Raw genomic sequence first — 14,688 nt, forward strand, 5'->3', positions numbered from 1 at the left:
TTCATTTTATATCCACTGGTGCCTGCACTGAGAATACATAGAATGAATGACTGAATCCTGTTTTTACAGTGACAAGAAAGTAAAAAGTTAAGAAACTATAAAAGCACTGAACAGGACAGAAATTAGGGCTCAGAACTTCTGTCAGTTCTAAAATCACTAGGGAATGCCCACAGCAGTCTAAAATACAGTAATCAACCGGTGAAGTCACTCCGACCAAAAGATTTAGTACACACCTTCTGATGAAGAGAAAGCACCATATGTGGAAAACTTGCAAACTGGAAAAGCACAAAGAAAATGAGCTGACTTGAGAGATGCTGCCACAGGAGTTGGCTTGTTCCCCCATCATCAAACTTCTCCTCGGTCTCAGATCGTTCCATGGCATAAACAACCAGATCCACCAACTGGTCCTCCAGCACAGGGCAGCGCTGCTTGTGCTGTAGGGCAGAGATTAAATACAGTATTCCAAAAGCCTCTCGGTTAGTTTCAGAAGTTACCAGTTAATGGGCATTAATTGTAACAAGAGGCTGAGAAGCATGGAATGAAGTTGAAACTTAAGAAGTCAAGGTTAGATTTAGACTATTAAAGCTGCATCATGTTATATTATTATACAGGATAAGCTTCATGAAAAAATTTTTTCAGGTTTCCTACAAAACAGACTTCCCATTAACTTTTGACTTCCACTATGGACATCATTGTTTCAATTTGACAAAGGGCAATGCATAGTAGAAAATTTTGTTATTTATCCTTTGGAAAAAGATAACATCTTAAAGGGCATATGAAACAGGGATAGCAGTATTAATTTTGCAGTCTAAGTCAAAAGATGAAAACCCTGGATTTACAGGGATCAAACGTTGTGACAGAACAAATAAAGCAGTTATGTGAATCTCTTTATTTTAAAGTAACCCCTATAAGTTTACACTAACTTTATATACAGAGGTATATCTAAATAGCTACCAGATTATTCAACATCTGTTTTCAATATGTGGTATTGGTCCTGATACTGAAATGGAAACTTCTTCCACAAGGGGAAAAAAAATTGATCTCTCTGCTCTTCCTTCTTGGAAGCCAAACATAATGCAGCTTTAATTTTAAATTAGACCACTTTAAAATCTAAAACAAGAAAAAGAATTGAGTTTAAACACTAAAAATGAGAATGCAACTTCCCTTTCTAGAGGCAAAAAGATCTGTGCTTTTAAAAGTGATTTAAAAAATATACTTTTACCAAAAGAAATATGTTAAGCCATGTTTAAGCCATTTTCATATTTCCTTTATAAATATGTTATATGACTTAGTAGCAGGCAGTTGGAAGCCCTTCTAGTGAATACAATTACTAATACAGATCTTTCCCCCTAAACTTTAGATGTGATTATCAGTCTTTTGCCATGAAAAAGGGATATGATTTTTTCAAATTTAGGGAAAAAAATGCAAAATGGGGACAAATTTGGAAATAAACAAGACATAATGAATAGCATCCCCTCTTTTGCATGCTCTTTGCCAGCTCCAAACTTGTAAAGCTCCAATATGGCTGCAGTTTCTTAAAGCATGCATATAAAACAAACATCTATCCAAATGATAAGCATCAATGGTTGTTTCATATTTTTTCCAAAAACACAATGCCATGACCACAGTTCAATCACATTACAGGTTTACAAATAGCAATATTAACACCACCAGTTGAGACTACAGTACTTTTCCTCCAAATGTAATTATCATTATGAAGCAGAGCAAAGTGCAACAGACAACACTACAGACTATTTCTTAGATCAGCATGCAAAACTACTGTGTACAGGGCTTGAAATTCACTAGTTCTGCCAACCACCAACAACCTAAGAAATGTGTCAGACAACACAAATTTAGAGTGAGATCATTCAAAGTATATAGAGTCAGAAAAAATTGTGAAAAGAAGTAAAGCCAGGATTTCCAGTAGGAATTTTTCACTAGTGATGGGAATTTGCTTCCAGTTTGGAAACTGACCAATTTGTCATCTATTTCTCCATCCATAATGGTCTTCCATCAATCTGCTTTAGGAAAAAAGAGCAAACTAAATAAAACTGGTTTTTAGCACCTGAGTCACTTTGGAGTTTCCTTTTTTAGTATTAGCTATTTAAGAAAAAAACTGGATTTTCACCTACATATTTTTAGGCATGTAGTGATTGTCATACAGTTAATGATTTTAAAAGGAAAGCAAAAATATTATGATTTTGACAAAGCAAGAACAACTAGGAAATTTACAGTTAAAGCTGATGGTCTTTCAATATATGCCATGACTCAAGATTACCCTTAACTTTTCTGTCAAAAATTAAGTCAGTCAGGAATATCTACAGTACCTAATGCTCTGGTAACTGATGGTAGCAGAAGAGCTATCAGGATTAACTACAAATTTCCCAGGTGTTTTCGGTTAAAACCAAGGCTATTTCTCAAATCAAATTTAAAGACAGCTTAAATATGTTGCTTTATCTGCAAATTTTGGTAATATCAAAAAAAAAAGAAAAGTCTGAGATACAAAATGATCTGTGTTGCTACTTCAGAATAATAAACTGCTTTAGTTTTCAATTATTTAAAGATAGGTACATCAAAATTAAGACTCTCTACTACATAGCAGATGGTTTTACAAAGTGGAACAAACATTTGTAAAGCAGTTTCAGAATCTATGAATAAAAGTTAACTGTCAATCACTAGGCTAAGATTATTTCACAAGCCAATGGATGCTATCCCTATGACTGTTCACATCTTGTTTTGTGAAAGCTTTGGTGAATTTAAGTCTTCAAAATACTGACATGTACAGTTAAATTTGTTAGTGTACATCATAACTATATGCCTATTTAGTTAAAACCTGTTCTAAGAATATTTACATTCAATATTTTAACAATTCTATTTCTACCTAGTAGCCCAAACTATACTGAAACTTCATTTAATAGTTTCAGCTTTGATAAAAGCTAAAAATCAGGCAAAAGACATTAATAGAAACATTAATATTAACCCTTGACCTATGCCCAATTCCTCCCCAGCACTATTTCAAATGGCAAATGATAGCGGTTTTCAGTCTTAGCATCTCATATCCTATATTGAGTGGTACTTGACGCTTTTCATGTACAGATCTCGTAATGCTTTTGCAGCGAAATTTTAACATACCTGTACTTAGGTGAGCTTAATTTTAAATTATTTCAGTGATGTAAATCAGTTTTAAAATAATATCTATTCAGGAGAAGCTGGGAAGAAAAATTCTTTTCAATGTCATTTTCTCTTTCAAAATCATATTCTGTGCTTTAACCGAGAAAGTTACCCATAATCAGAATAATTTCAAAGAGAAACTTACTGATTAACATAAGATCAAATGAATGATGAATACTTCACTGTCTCATAGTAGCCAGGGTTCACACACCACCATGTAAGAGCTTGAGGAGTGTATCTGTTTTGTAGTGCTTTTATTCGGCAGAAAGAATACAAACTCTTGTGTAAGCACATAAAAAACAAGATTTTTCCACTGTGAGTTGAAGTCTAATGCTCCACCTTGCAGGTCATGAAACTGGGCTATTTATGACTCGCTGAACGGAACCAATATTAGCATAAAATATAACCCAATTCCTACTGGAAAATGTAATATGAACAGCTCTTAAGGTTTCAAAAGCTGTGCGTAAATTATCACATTGCTAGAGAAAGGACAAGAAAGTATAGTGTAGGATGTAGTTCTGTAATGATAAAAGATGTGATAAGATGACTTGGTTATCTTTAATCATATGCTTCTTATACTGTGGGTTCTCGTTTTCTAGTCTACTTTCCACTAGGTAAAAATATCAAGTCAACTGAGCATATTGTCTTCTATCTACACATCCCCTAACTAAAGAGTTTTCTATGAAAACGATTACTGATGAATTGTGAATTTTTGACAATGTTTACACTACAGTGGTACCAATACTAATAATGTTCTGTCAGCATTTCCATTATAAACTTTATTTTTTATGGATTTATGTCTTAGTCATAAACTTCTTTTAGGTTGAAACTTGTTATCGAAATGATCAGATCAGAAATACTCTCAATGGTTTTGTCAATTTCTAGTTTGAGAAGAGCTGCCCGCCCCCAAGAGAAAAAAGCTTAGGATAGCTAAGGATATCTGGGGGAAGGTATTTGCAGCTCAAATGACCATGGGTACATTTATCCACCAAACTGTAAAAAAATTGAGTCCAGTATGACTTAAGGTTCACTGTAAAAATTAGTTTTAAAACATAGCATGAAGCATTCTTTCAAAGTTAACTGAATACTTACCTCTAATTCAATGAAAGTTGATCAGAATTAATGACTTGGTATTTAAGATGTTAAATTGACAGATTATATGAGGTAACTGTCAGATACTCTAGTGTGAAGCAGTTTCAGTTTCACATGTACAAAAGCTTGTCCAAACAAGGAAACTTGGCAAATTTTTCAGAAGAAAAAACTTAAAATAATAAAAGAGATACTGCTACTAGGGTGAGGTTTGGCATGCAAAGTTTCAACACTGAGCAAGTTTTATGGCCAAGCTATATGTCCTTAAAAATAGGGCTTTATAAATGGAAGCACTGGCACAACCTTCACTATAGTATTGCAAACAGTAACGCTATTTTATATAACCTAGACAAGAACGTCTTTTTAAAATCAAAAAGCTGGTCTATTTTAATATGCTGGGCTCAAAAATTTTTAACAAAAATAATTGGAACCACTATTTTGTTTAAAATATCAAAGGTGAAAAGTCCTGGAACAGACTTGGGACTGTTAAGAGTTTGATTTATAAAGTTTGGCCAGAGTGTTTTTCTCCCACCACAGGTGAGCTCCAGTTGAGAGGAGCTCACTCTAGGAGGAAGGCACTTCTGGCAAAGACTGACAAAGAAGGGTGTTTGTCAAGCAGGTGTGGGGTCACCTAAGAGTCTGACATTTCTTAGTCAATCCCCATGTTTCCAAAAAAGCCTTTCCTGTATAAAGTTTACCACTCCAACTTTTAAAAGCAGCATATCTCTATTAAAGTGCCTTTTTTCTCTTTTTTGTGTTGTTTTTAATTTGTTTTTGTTTTAAGGCAAAGCAACATAAGTATTTTTGTTGTTATTATTTTTCTTTATTTGTTTTAGTAGTCTGGAAAGATAAAGGCCACCACAAATCTTTCCATCTCTGAAAATTCCACCAGGCTAGCTTTAGCCCTAAAGTAGGAAAAAGTAAATGGAGTGGGAAGGAAAAATAAACCACCAAAAAGTGACAGGCTTCATTGAGTGCCAGGTGTTGTCTCTTAGTTACCAAAAAAAAAAAAAAAAAAGAAAAAAAAAAGAAAAAAGAATATTAAAAAAACAAACACCAAAAAAACAAAAACAAAAACAATCCACCAAAAATAACTCTCATATCCCAAGAAGAAATCGTTTTTTAGTGGCCTTGGTCTCAGCATGGTCCTGCCAATTTCAAGCCCCGACCATACACGTATTCTCTAAATGGAATCAGTGGCTACAAAGCGGCCAGCGTATCGTTAGTCACAATACAACAGTAAGGTTGTGAACATACCTGAGCAATGTTCAAGGTCTAGAGCATTGGAGGATGGGCAGGACAAGACAGGACAGAACAAAAATAAAGGAAGAAAAAAAGAAAAGACAAAACAGTGACTATGAGGCCAGCCTCAAGGAACCCAGAGTCAGCACAAACCCTCCCACATGTTAAACCACCAAAAACAAGCACACACCAAAAAAAAAAAAAAAAAAAAAAAAAAAAAAATCAGCAAGAAGGCCACGCTGAAGATACCAAGGGTTATATAAAAATAGACACCCAAACAACGAAAAAAGTCAAAAATTATGGTTGAGTCATGTGTAGGTTTCTCTGGCAAAAGGTATACTTGAAACTGGCCTTATAGAAAAAAAAGCAATGCAAAATAAACCAACTTTAAAAATTTTTCTTTTTAAATTTAAACATTCTTAAAGCAATATATAAATGATAGGAATAATATATTGTTTAAAAAACCATGTATTTTTTAAAAGTCACTAAATAGTTCTTAACTGTTTTGCTCAGTTAGCTATAGCAAAGAAAAGAGAAAAGAATAGTGCAGATTCTATGCAGAATTTACTAGGTTTCCAGCATAGTACAGTACCTGCTTATTTAAACCTAGCATATTGCAGACCATATCCCTGGAATAAGGCTGCTCCAATACATATCTCAACAAAGCAGTCTGTGGTTCAAACAGATCCTTTAAAGAAAATAAGAAAATCATTGCTTCAAGATCAATGTCAACATTAATCCAAATTATTAGAAATGAGATTAAAAAATCCTCTAAAGGCACTTGTTACCTTCACAGAGTAGGCAGTATCTAGTGGGAAAAAAATCATAGGATTTTAGTGCTTACAGTTCATCTGTTCCCACCCCTCATTTTCCTCATTTGACACGTGAGATGAAGTGGCTTGCCCCAAGGTCATACAGAGGGTAACAATAAAGATAACACTAGAACCAGACCTTCCAATCCCCCTTCTCCAGTGCACTTTCTACTATCCTTTCCCTGAAAACGCAGAAGGTTTAAACTTTTTAAATTTTAGCATCTCACTAATGTCAATTTATATAGATTTTGTCCTAGGTGATCATGTCTCCTAGACATAAAGAAGCATCATTAATAATATCTTTGCTTCCTTTCTGTTAAAACTTAACAAGTCAATTTTCTAGAAGTCTTTCTAGGCATGTAAGTATATAATTTCTGATAGCCAAATTCAGCTTATAATAAATAGTACTAGGCTGGGCATAGTGGCTCATGCCTGTAATCCCAGCACTTTGAGAGGCCAAGATGGGAAGATCTCTTGAGCCCATGAGTTTGAGGCCAGCCTGGGCAATATGGCAAAACCCCATCTCTACAAAAAAAATACAAAAAACTAGCCGGGCATGGTGGCATATGCCTGTAGTCTCAGCTACTCAGGAGGCTGAGGTGGGGAGGGTCACCTGAGCCCCAAAGGTTGAGGGTGCGGTGAGCTGTGATTGTGCCACTATACTCCAGCCTGGGTGACAGAGTGAGAGCCTGACTTAAGAAACAAACAATCAAACAAAAAATAATGATAGAAAGTGACATTAAAAACAAAATCTTTTTCAGAATTTTCCAAATGACAGGCTGAATGTTTATTCAATGTCTTGAATATAGACCAATCAATTCCCTATTTTCCTAATAAGATTCAAAAAACAGCTTTTTACCTTAAAGCATATCAACTTTTTCAGAAGTAGATGAAACAGTGATAAGCCTATTTATATCTGTTAATTTTGCCTGCCCATACTTAAAATATATGAATTTAAAAATATTAATTTATATTTATTAAATATATTAATTTAGAAGGATTTCATTCTAGTTTATTCTAACTCTTCCATGATGCTAGATGGTTTCTGAGTCATCTAACGGCTTTCTAGAGCACATCGTTTTCATTTCTATCCATGTTGCTGGGGACACAGCATTGTGATAGAGTCAATGAAAGTTTTTCTTCTTATCAACCTCAAGTACTATTTGCATAATGTTAGCTGGATTTTTTTAAATGTCCCCTTAGGTGGATGGACGGATAGATAGAAAAAAAAAACACAACACTTTATATACCGATTTTTAAGATAATCTTTAAAAGACTATGCTATTTTAAGTATGATGTAAAAACCCTAGAAACAGTTACGGCATTAAATTTCTTTTTTTTTTTTCTTTTAAATTCATTCCTATCAGCCTGTAATCCCTCTCTATTCACCCCATCTACCAGAATGTCTTTGTTTACTGTTTCTTTCTTCATTTTAACAGTAAAATGTCTGGGAAAGGGGTCTGAGTACATAAGCATTCACTTCAATGTGCTAATTTTAAAGAATTCCCGAGGCATTTAAAAACAGAATAACCAAAGTGACTGTTTTACGAAGACGTTCTTATAGCAAGAGTTGACAATGTAGATATAGTTGTAAAAAGAGCAACTAGGCCCAAAAAATTATCAGTTCAGTCAGCAAGACTGCTCACTAATGCAACAATTTAGAAGGACTGGTGCCCCTTAAAGGGTATATCAAAATTTCAGTGACTTGAAAAAGCATACCCTCTTCCCTTTAGGGTTAAACTTAGAAATGTGACTTCAGATATAGTCACATTAGTCTTAAGTATCATTGTAAGGAAGTAATTTTCTGCTCAGAAATGTAATCTAAGAAGAATGGAGACAGTTTCTAAATACTGTTTTACAAGTGTAAACAAAAACACTATTTTCAAATTTGGAAGGACAAATAACTTGATAGCACAGGTGTTAAGAGTGTAGACTGAGTTCACATTTAAAAAGCTCTACTACTTTTAAAATGTGGGGACTTAATCAAGGAATCAATTTAAAATTTCAGCTTCCCACCTCCAAATACTTCGCCAGAGGTGGACCACTGGAGCATAAACACCCACAATAGCATAAACCACAGGGTATATTTAGATACTAGAATAACATGATAAACTATAAACTATCTTTCATTAAATATTTACTTCTTCAGATTATGAAGCAACAATTTAGCATCACATATCTTATAATCTAGGTTGAAGACTGTCGGACTAAAAGTGCCATTATATTTAGCAACATACCTTATCATATGGCAAAAGGCCTTTCAAAGGAAAACGAAGAGTAGCAGGATCCAGTTTCCATGAATTACAAATGGCACCTGAGTTATTTACAACTGGCAGAAGACTACAGCGACCTGTATGTATTATAAAAATGTTTTTAAGTAAATGTGAACACAGCAGTACTTCATTCACTTCAGAAATATTTAATGAACATATATGCTGAAATAGGCATTGGTTTAGTTTAAAAATGGCTTATAAAAATGTTTCAATGAGACTGAAGTTTGGGAATTTTTAGTTCAGACAGTTGAAGATCAATTTGCACAGTCTTTCCAAAGTTGAAAATATTGCATTTTGTCTAAATGTCTAGGGCAGAGATCAGCCAACTATAATCCATGGGCCAAATCCAGCCTGGCACCTGTTTTTGTAAGGTTTTATTGGAACACAACTGCTTTTGCAGTCCAATGGCAGAGCTGAGTAGCTGCAACAGATTCTGTAGCCTACGAAGCTTAAAATATTTACTACATGGCCCTTTACAGGAAAAAGTTTAAGACCACTAGTCCAGTGTCAACATGATTAAACTTTATGCATGATATTCCTAGAGGCCTTAGATGTCACATATGACTATCAGCTCATACATCCAACTGCCTAACAAATATCGTCACTTGGATGTCCTACAAGCACCTCAAGCTTAACATGTCTCAAATTCATCATCCTTCTCCAACCTACTTTGCTTCCATAATTCACTACATATCAATATCCACTCAGTTACAAAAGCTAGAAACCTGATAATTATCTGTCTAGTGTCTATTTAGATTATATTTGTATTTTCAGTATCTAGAATAGCACCTGGCTTATAGGAAGTACTCAATATTTGATCACTGAATAAACAATGGTCTATATTTCCACACAGTTCTGAGGTCACCATGATTTCTACAAATAATTAAAGAGGATATGTGGGCACTGCAAAAATTGCCAAATCACATGGTTATTTTTAAAAGAAAGTTCAGAGACTCTAACAAAACATGGGAAAATGTGAAAGGAAGAGCAAAAGTGGGAATTAGAATGGGCTGAGTGAGCCTGACACTTTCACGTTCTGTAGCCTCAGAGGGACAGGTCTGTTGAGACTTCCAGCTGCCTAGAAATTCCATGGTGCTTTACTAGCTGTATTAAAATGTCTTTCTAATCACTAAGAAACCCACTTCTAGAATGGTTTTAAAAGAAGCTTAAACCCATTCCAGAGAGTTTCTTTTTCCTCCCTGTACTTGGCACACAGAGTAAGTGAAAACAAGTGAAAGGCATTATATTAAGCTCTTAGAGAGTCACCAAAATGACAAGCCACCAAGGCACATATTAAGAGACCATCCCTCAGCTGTGTTCAATAGTTAGATTACTAAAAATCAGGTACTATTTGGCATATTTAAAATTATAATCCTACCACAAATGGAGTTTATCCTTGCTGTGGGCCTGAAGGTATCCACAAAGTCTGATACTAGGTTTCCAAGTAACTAAAGAGAGAAAGAAAGAGGGAAGTCAAATAAATAAGTACAAAAGGAAAATTGAGACTGCCCCTGAAATATCTGAACATTTACATAAAATGAGATAATATATGTAAAGATTGCACACGATAACTGTTTAAAGGTTAGCTCCCTTTTGCTTCCTTCTAAAAAATCACTCACCAGTTCATCTGTCCCTTAATTAAACCAAGTCACACCACCATATCCTTAGCTATTTGATGAAGCTGATCATATTTTATCACATGGCATATAAATTGTCTCAATGGAAATGCAAAGAAATGAAAGAAATACGTCATGATTAAAAATATACATATTATCTAAGGATAAAAATCATCATTAAAAAAATAAGCACACAAAAATAAGATTAATATAACTGTTTTTTATAAAACACCCTTTTTTGTGTGTGAGACAAGGTCTCGTCCTTTTGCTGAAGCTAGAGTACGGTGGCGTGATCACAGCTCACTGCAGCCTCGAACTCCTGGTTTCAAGTAATCCTCCCACCTCAGCTCCTGAGTAGCTGGGGCTATAGGCACGTGCTACTATGCCTGGCTAATATGTGTGCGTGTGTTTTTTAATGTTTTGTAGAGACAGAGTCCTGTTATGTTACCCAGGTTGGGTCTTGAACTCTTGTCCTCAAATCATCTTCCCACCTTTGCCTCCCAAAGTGCTGTGAGCCACCAAGCCCAGCCGAAAATTTATATTAAAAATTCAGGAAATACAAAATTTACCCAGTGTGGAAGTTTGCCTTCAGGATACAGTTTCCTGATCTCAGTGACTGCAAAATAGGCTGGTAATAAGCAGGCATTTCTTTCCAAGATATATGCTATAACCTGAGAAAAATAAAAAGGCCACATCATTCTTGACTAGTCCCACATATAAGCCCTTTATTTTATTTATTATCACTATTATTTTTTTTTTGAGACAGGGTCTTGCTCTGTTGCCCAGGCTTGAAGTGCAGTGGCGTAATCATGGCTCACCACATCTTCAACCTCTGGGGCTCCAGTGGTGTTCCCACCTCAGCCTCCAGAGTAGCTGGGACTACAGGTATATGCCAGCAGGCTTGGCTAACTTTTTAATTTTTTGTAAAGACAGGGTCTCCCCAGGATGTCCTGGCTGGTCTCTAACAATGGGCTTAAATGAGCCTCCTGCCTCGGCCTCCCAAAGCACTGGGATTATAGACATGCGCCACCGCATCTGGCCCGTGTGAGCGTTTTAAACACTACAATGACAATGACAACAAAAAAGATATTAAAAAGTAGAGATGTTACTTTCTGGAGAGATGTTGGTCAAAGGACAAAATTTCACTTTGACAAGAGGGATAAGTTCAAGAGACCTACTGGACATTATGGTGACTATAGTTAATAACGATATAGTGTATACTTCAAAATTGCTAAGAGAGTTGATTTTAAGTGTTATCATTATAAAAAAATAAGTATATATAATATATACATATACACGCACAGACAATTGCTACTTGTCAATTAAAATAAAATATAGAGTTATTATTTAATGGATTTATTGGGTTTCAACTGTAGCATAAAAGAATACATTTATATGTAAAAAATATCTAAAAATAAAGATTAATAAACAATGGAATGGATTGTTCATGGTTAGTAAGTAACCTTGCACATGCTTTAAATATTGGCACACTTAAACAGGAGAGCAACAGACCAGTGTAACAATTCGTGCGATACTAGTTACAAAGTACAAAGATCTTTTAAGTGGTCCATATGCTGAGATCTTGTAATGTTTAAGCTATTTTAATTTCTATTTCATTGTTTTCATAATTTAAAACCATGAATTAAAATTTAAAATGTCCTTTTGAAATATAAGGGAACTAGCATCTTTTAAAATAGAAGTGATTTTTTTTTTTGGTAGAAGAAATAGAGCATCTCACAAAATACCATAAGTATTAAAAGCACAGACCTAAACAAAGCTAGACTTTTTTTGAGGTTATGATCACGAATTTCAGACATGTCTAAATTACCTCTCTTGCTGCCAGAAGCTGCTGTACAACAGCAGAGCTCACTGTATTAGGAATTGTCAAAATCTTCTCCAAAATCACTTTTAAGAGATCTCGAACACCCTGATATAAGAAAACAGGCATGGGTTAAAATTAAGTAGTGTCTACTGTGTTAGCTAAAACATCCTAAGGTTTCAGGGTTATGTATTTCTTCAAGGTCACACCTTTAAATTTTCTGAATCAGAGTTACAATCTAAGTCCCTAACATTAACCCAAGAGAAGAGTCATGTTCCAAAACAGAATTCTAAAGACTGTCTTACAATACAATGAGCAAAGAAAGTCATTATACAGTTTGTCAAGCTTTTTTGGCCCTCATAACATTAGAAGGGTTTACACTGTTACAAGGGTCAAAAACCTTAATTATACATATAGACAGAAATATATTGTAACAAGACTTGAAAGCATTCTGAAAACTTGAGTAACGGTATCAAACTTTTTGGTAGAGGAGTGTTTCTGCTCACTCCCTTTTGTGCTGGGATTATAGGTGTAAGCCACTGTGACTGGCCTATTCTCCCTTCTTATCCATCATATACCTTAATCTCTCAATGATATCCAAGGCTATTCTGTTAATCATTTCCACATATCTAATACCAGTTACATTATCTGATATATAAAGAAGAAATTTCATTCAACATGCATTTATTGACTATGAACTACGTAACCAAGCTTGTAAAAGAACATACACATAAAAGAACAATTATGAAGTACCATACAAATAAGAAGGCAAAAATTGCATAAATCTGAGTAAAGAGAAAATAATTAGCAAAAGCTTCTTAGAGTTAACTGTGTGATAAATCATGATTTAAACTAATAATTACCTGTTAGGTCATTACCTGTTAAATCATTTCAGATTAGAGAAAATGCAGAAATAAAGCACAGGGTCAGACACTGGTAATTCCTGGGAAAAGGACAATAACAAAAGTCTCCTGAAGATGCAGAATGGCTTTTGTAGCTATGGAGTCCTTAAGCCGTTTTATGAGACAAAATTAGAGAGTGTATGTTGTTTTTGGTCAAGAGCCCAAAGTGCTGAAGATATTAATTGAGGTAAGACCCACGTTCAAGGAAGGTAAAGCAGGTCTTGCTTCCTTCATCAGTGATGCCTACATCCCTTCTCAGTTCCACACACCCCTGCACTGTGTTTTCATTTGAAGGGATCATAATACTTGCAGCATGAAGGAACACGGATTCTGCTTTGTGACTTCCCTACTCTTCATAAAAATGTGTCAGCTACTTGTATTTATAAGAATGTTGGGAGGGGAGTAGAGGAGCCAGGGAAACAACTGAGTAATTTTAAATCTCTTCAGGAAATATACCACAAGAAATAGACAGATTTTGTAAATGCTTCCACATCATTTTTCTCACCTGAAAGTAAGACATGCACATCGAAAAATCGATCATATCTGAAAGCAATCACTTTTTATAATAAGAAAAATATACCTTGTAATCCACTCCCCCAATTATTTTCCGAACCAGTTTAAATGTTAAGGCCCAAAGCTGTGTTCTTTCCCACTCAAGAGCGTCAGAGTTTATCAGGGATTCACAAACCAGCCTATAAAAAAAGAAACAGCCATTCCAGTTACAAGACAGAATTTTCCAAGTTCTCTAATAGCCACCGATATGTTTGGCTGTGTACTCACACAAATCTTATCTTGAATTGTAGTTCCCATAATCCCCACGTGTCATGAGAAAAACCATTTAAATCATGGGGGACAGTTTCCCCCGTACTGTTCTCATGATAGTGAGTTAGTTCTCACAAGATCTAATGGTTTTATATGGGGATTCCCCCTTCGCTGGGCACTCATTCTCTCTACTGCCACCCTGTGATGAGGTGCCCTTTGCCATTATTCTAAGTTTCCTGAGGCCTCCCTAGCCATGCCAAACTGTGAGTCAATTAAACCTCTTTCCTTTATAAGTTACCCGGTCTCGGGTATATCTTTGTTAGCAGCATCAGACAGACTAATACAGCCATAGTCTGTGGACTGTATTATATTTATCCTCACAAGTATCTTTCATAAAAGTGATTACTAATCACACTTATAAATCTGTGTAGTATTTTACATTTTTTACTTGTATGAAAGATCAAAAACAAAGTAAGAATGAAATAATATTCATTATGTTATATTTTACGAGAAAGAAGTCTATCTAAAGCTTTCGGTTAGATGTTTCCCATCTATCACCTTGTGGTACACTGGATTTTTCCAAGAGGGTGGCAACAAGATTTTTGATCCCACATCTTCTTCTGAAATGTGACACTGACATTTCTCCCAAGGAGAGGTAGGGGGAAAGTCTATGTTCTCACTCCTTAGATCTGGGCAGACGTAAGACTATGGCCAAAAGGATGCAGTATGACTTCTAAGACAAGGTGACACAATTTCTGCCTAGCCCTCTTTTGCACACTTGCTGTTAGGCTCCACCATGAGGTGAGAAAGTCTAGGCCACAAGGTGAGGGCCTGTGGAGGTTCTGGCTAATAATCCCAGCTGAGGTTCCAGATGACAGCCAGGAACCAACCACCAGATATCTGAGTGGGGAAGTTTTTGCCCTGCTCCAGCCCTAGCTACATCGATCATAATCATTACAATCTTGAGGAAAAAGTGCCTCCTAAGCCCAGTCAACCACTAAA

The 14,688-nt window shown here is 35.4% G+C and overlaps 1 protein-coding gene across 4 annotated transcripts in view; it reads right to left on the reverse strand.

The window, feature by feature from the left end:
- MED23 (mediator complex subunit 23) overlaps positions 1-14,688 on the reverse strand; it is a 41,960-nt gene that overhangs the window by 23,693 nt on the left and 3,579 nt on the right. For 2 of the 4 annotated variants that reach the window (XM_054558165.2, XM_024248505.3), the window contains exons 5-12: positions 13,505-13,616; positions 12,032-12,130; positions 10,773-10,874; positions 9,966-10,035; positions 8,552-8,664; positions 6,095-6,190; positions 5,518-5,535; positions 234-434 (exon numbers count right to left, since the gene is read on the reverse strand). In XM_054558165.2, the coding sequence (XP_054414140.1) occupies positions 234-434; positions 5,518-5,535; positions 6,095-6,190; positions 8,552-8,664; positions 9,966-10,035; positions 10,773-10,874; positions 12,032-12,130; positions 13,505-13,616 (811 nt within the window). The remainder of the gene's footprint in view (positions 1-233; positions 435-5,517; positions 5,536-6,094; positions 6,191-8,551; positions 8,665-9,965; positions 10,036-10,772; positions 10,875-12,031; positions 12,131-13,504; positions 13,617-14,688) is intronic. The other 2 variants (XM_063724987.1, XM_024248506.3) reach the window with 1 other exon arrangement.

This window comes from Pongo abelii, chromosome 5 (assembly GCF_028885655.2).
Source record: "Pongo abelii isolate AG06213 chromosome 5, NHGRI_mPonAbe1-v2.0_pri, whole genome shotgun sequence".
NCBI lineage: Eukaryota > Metazoa > Chordata > Mammalia > Primates > Hominidae > Pongo > Pongo abelii.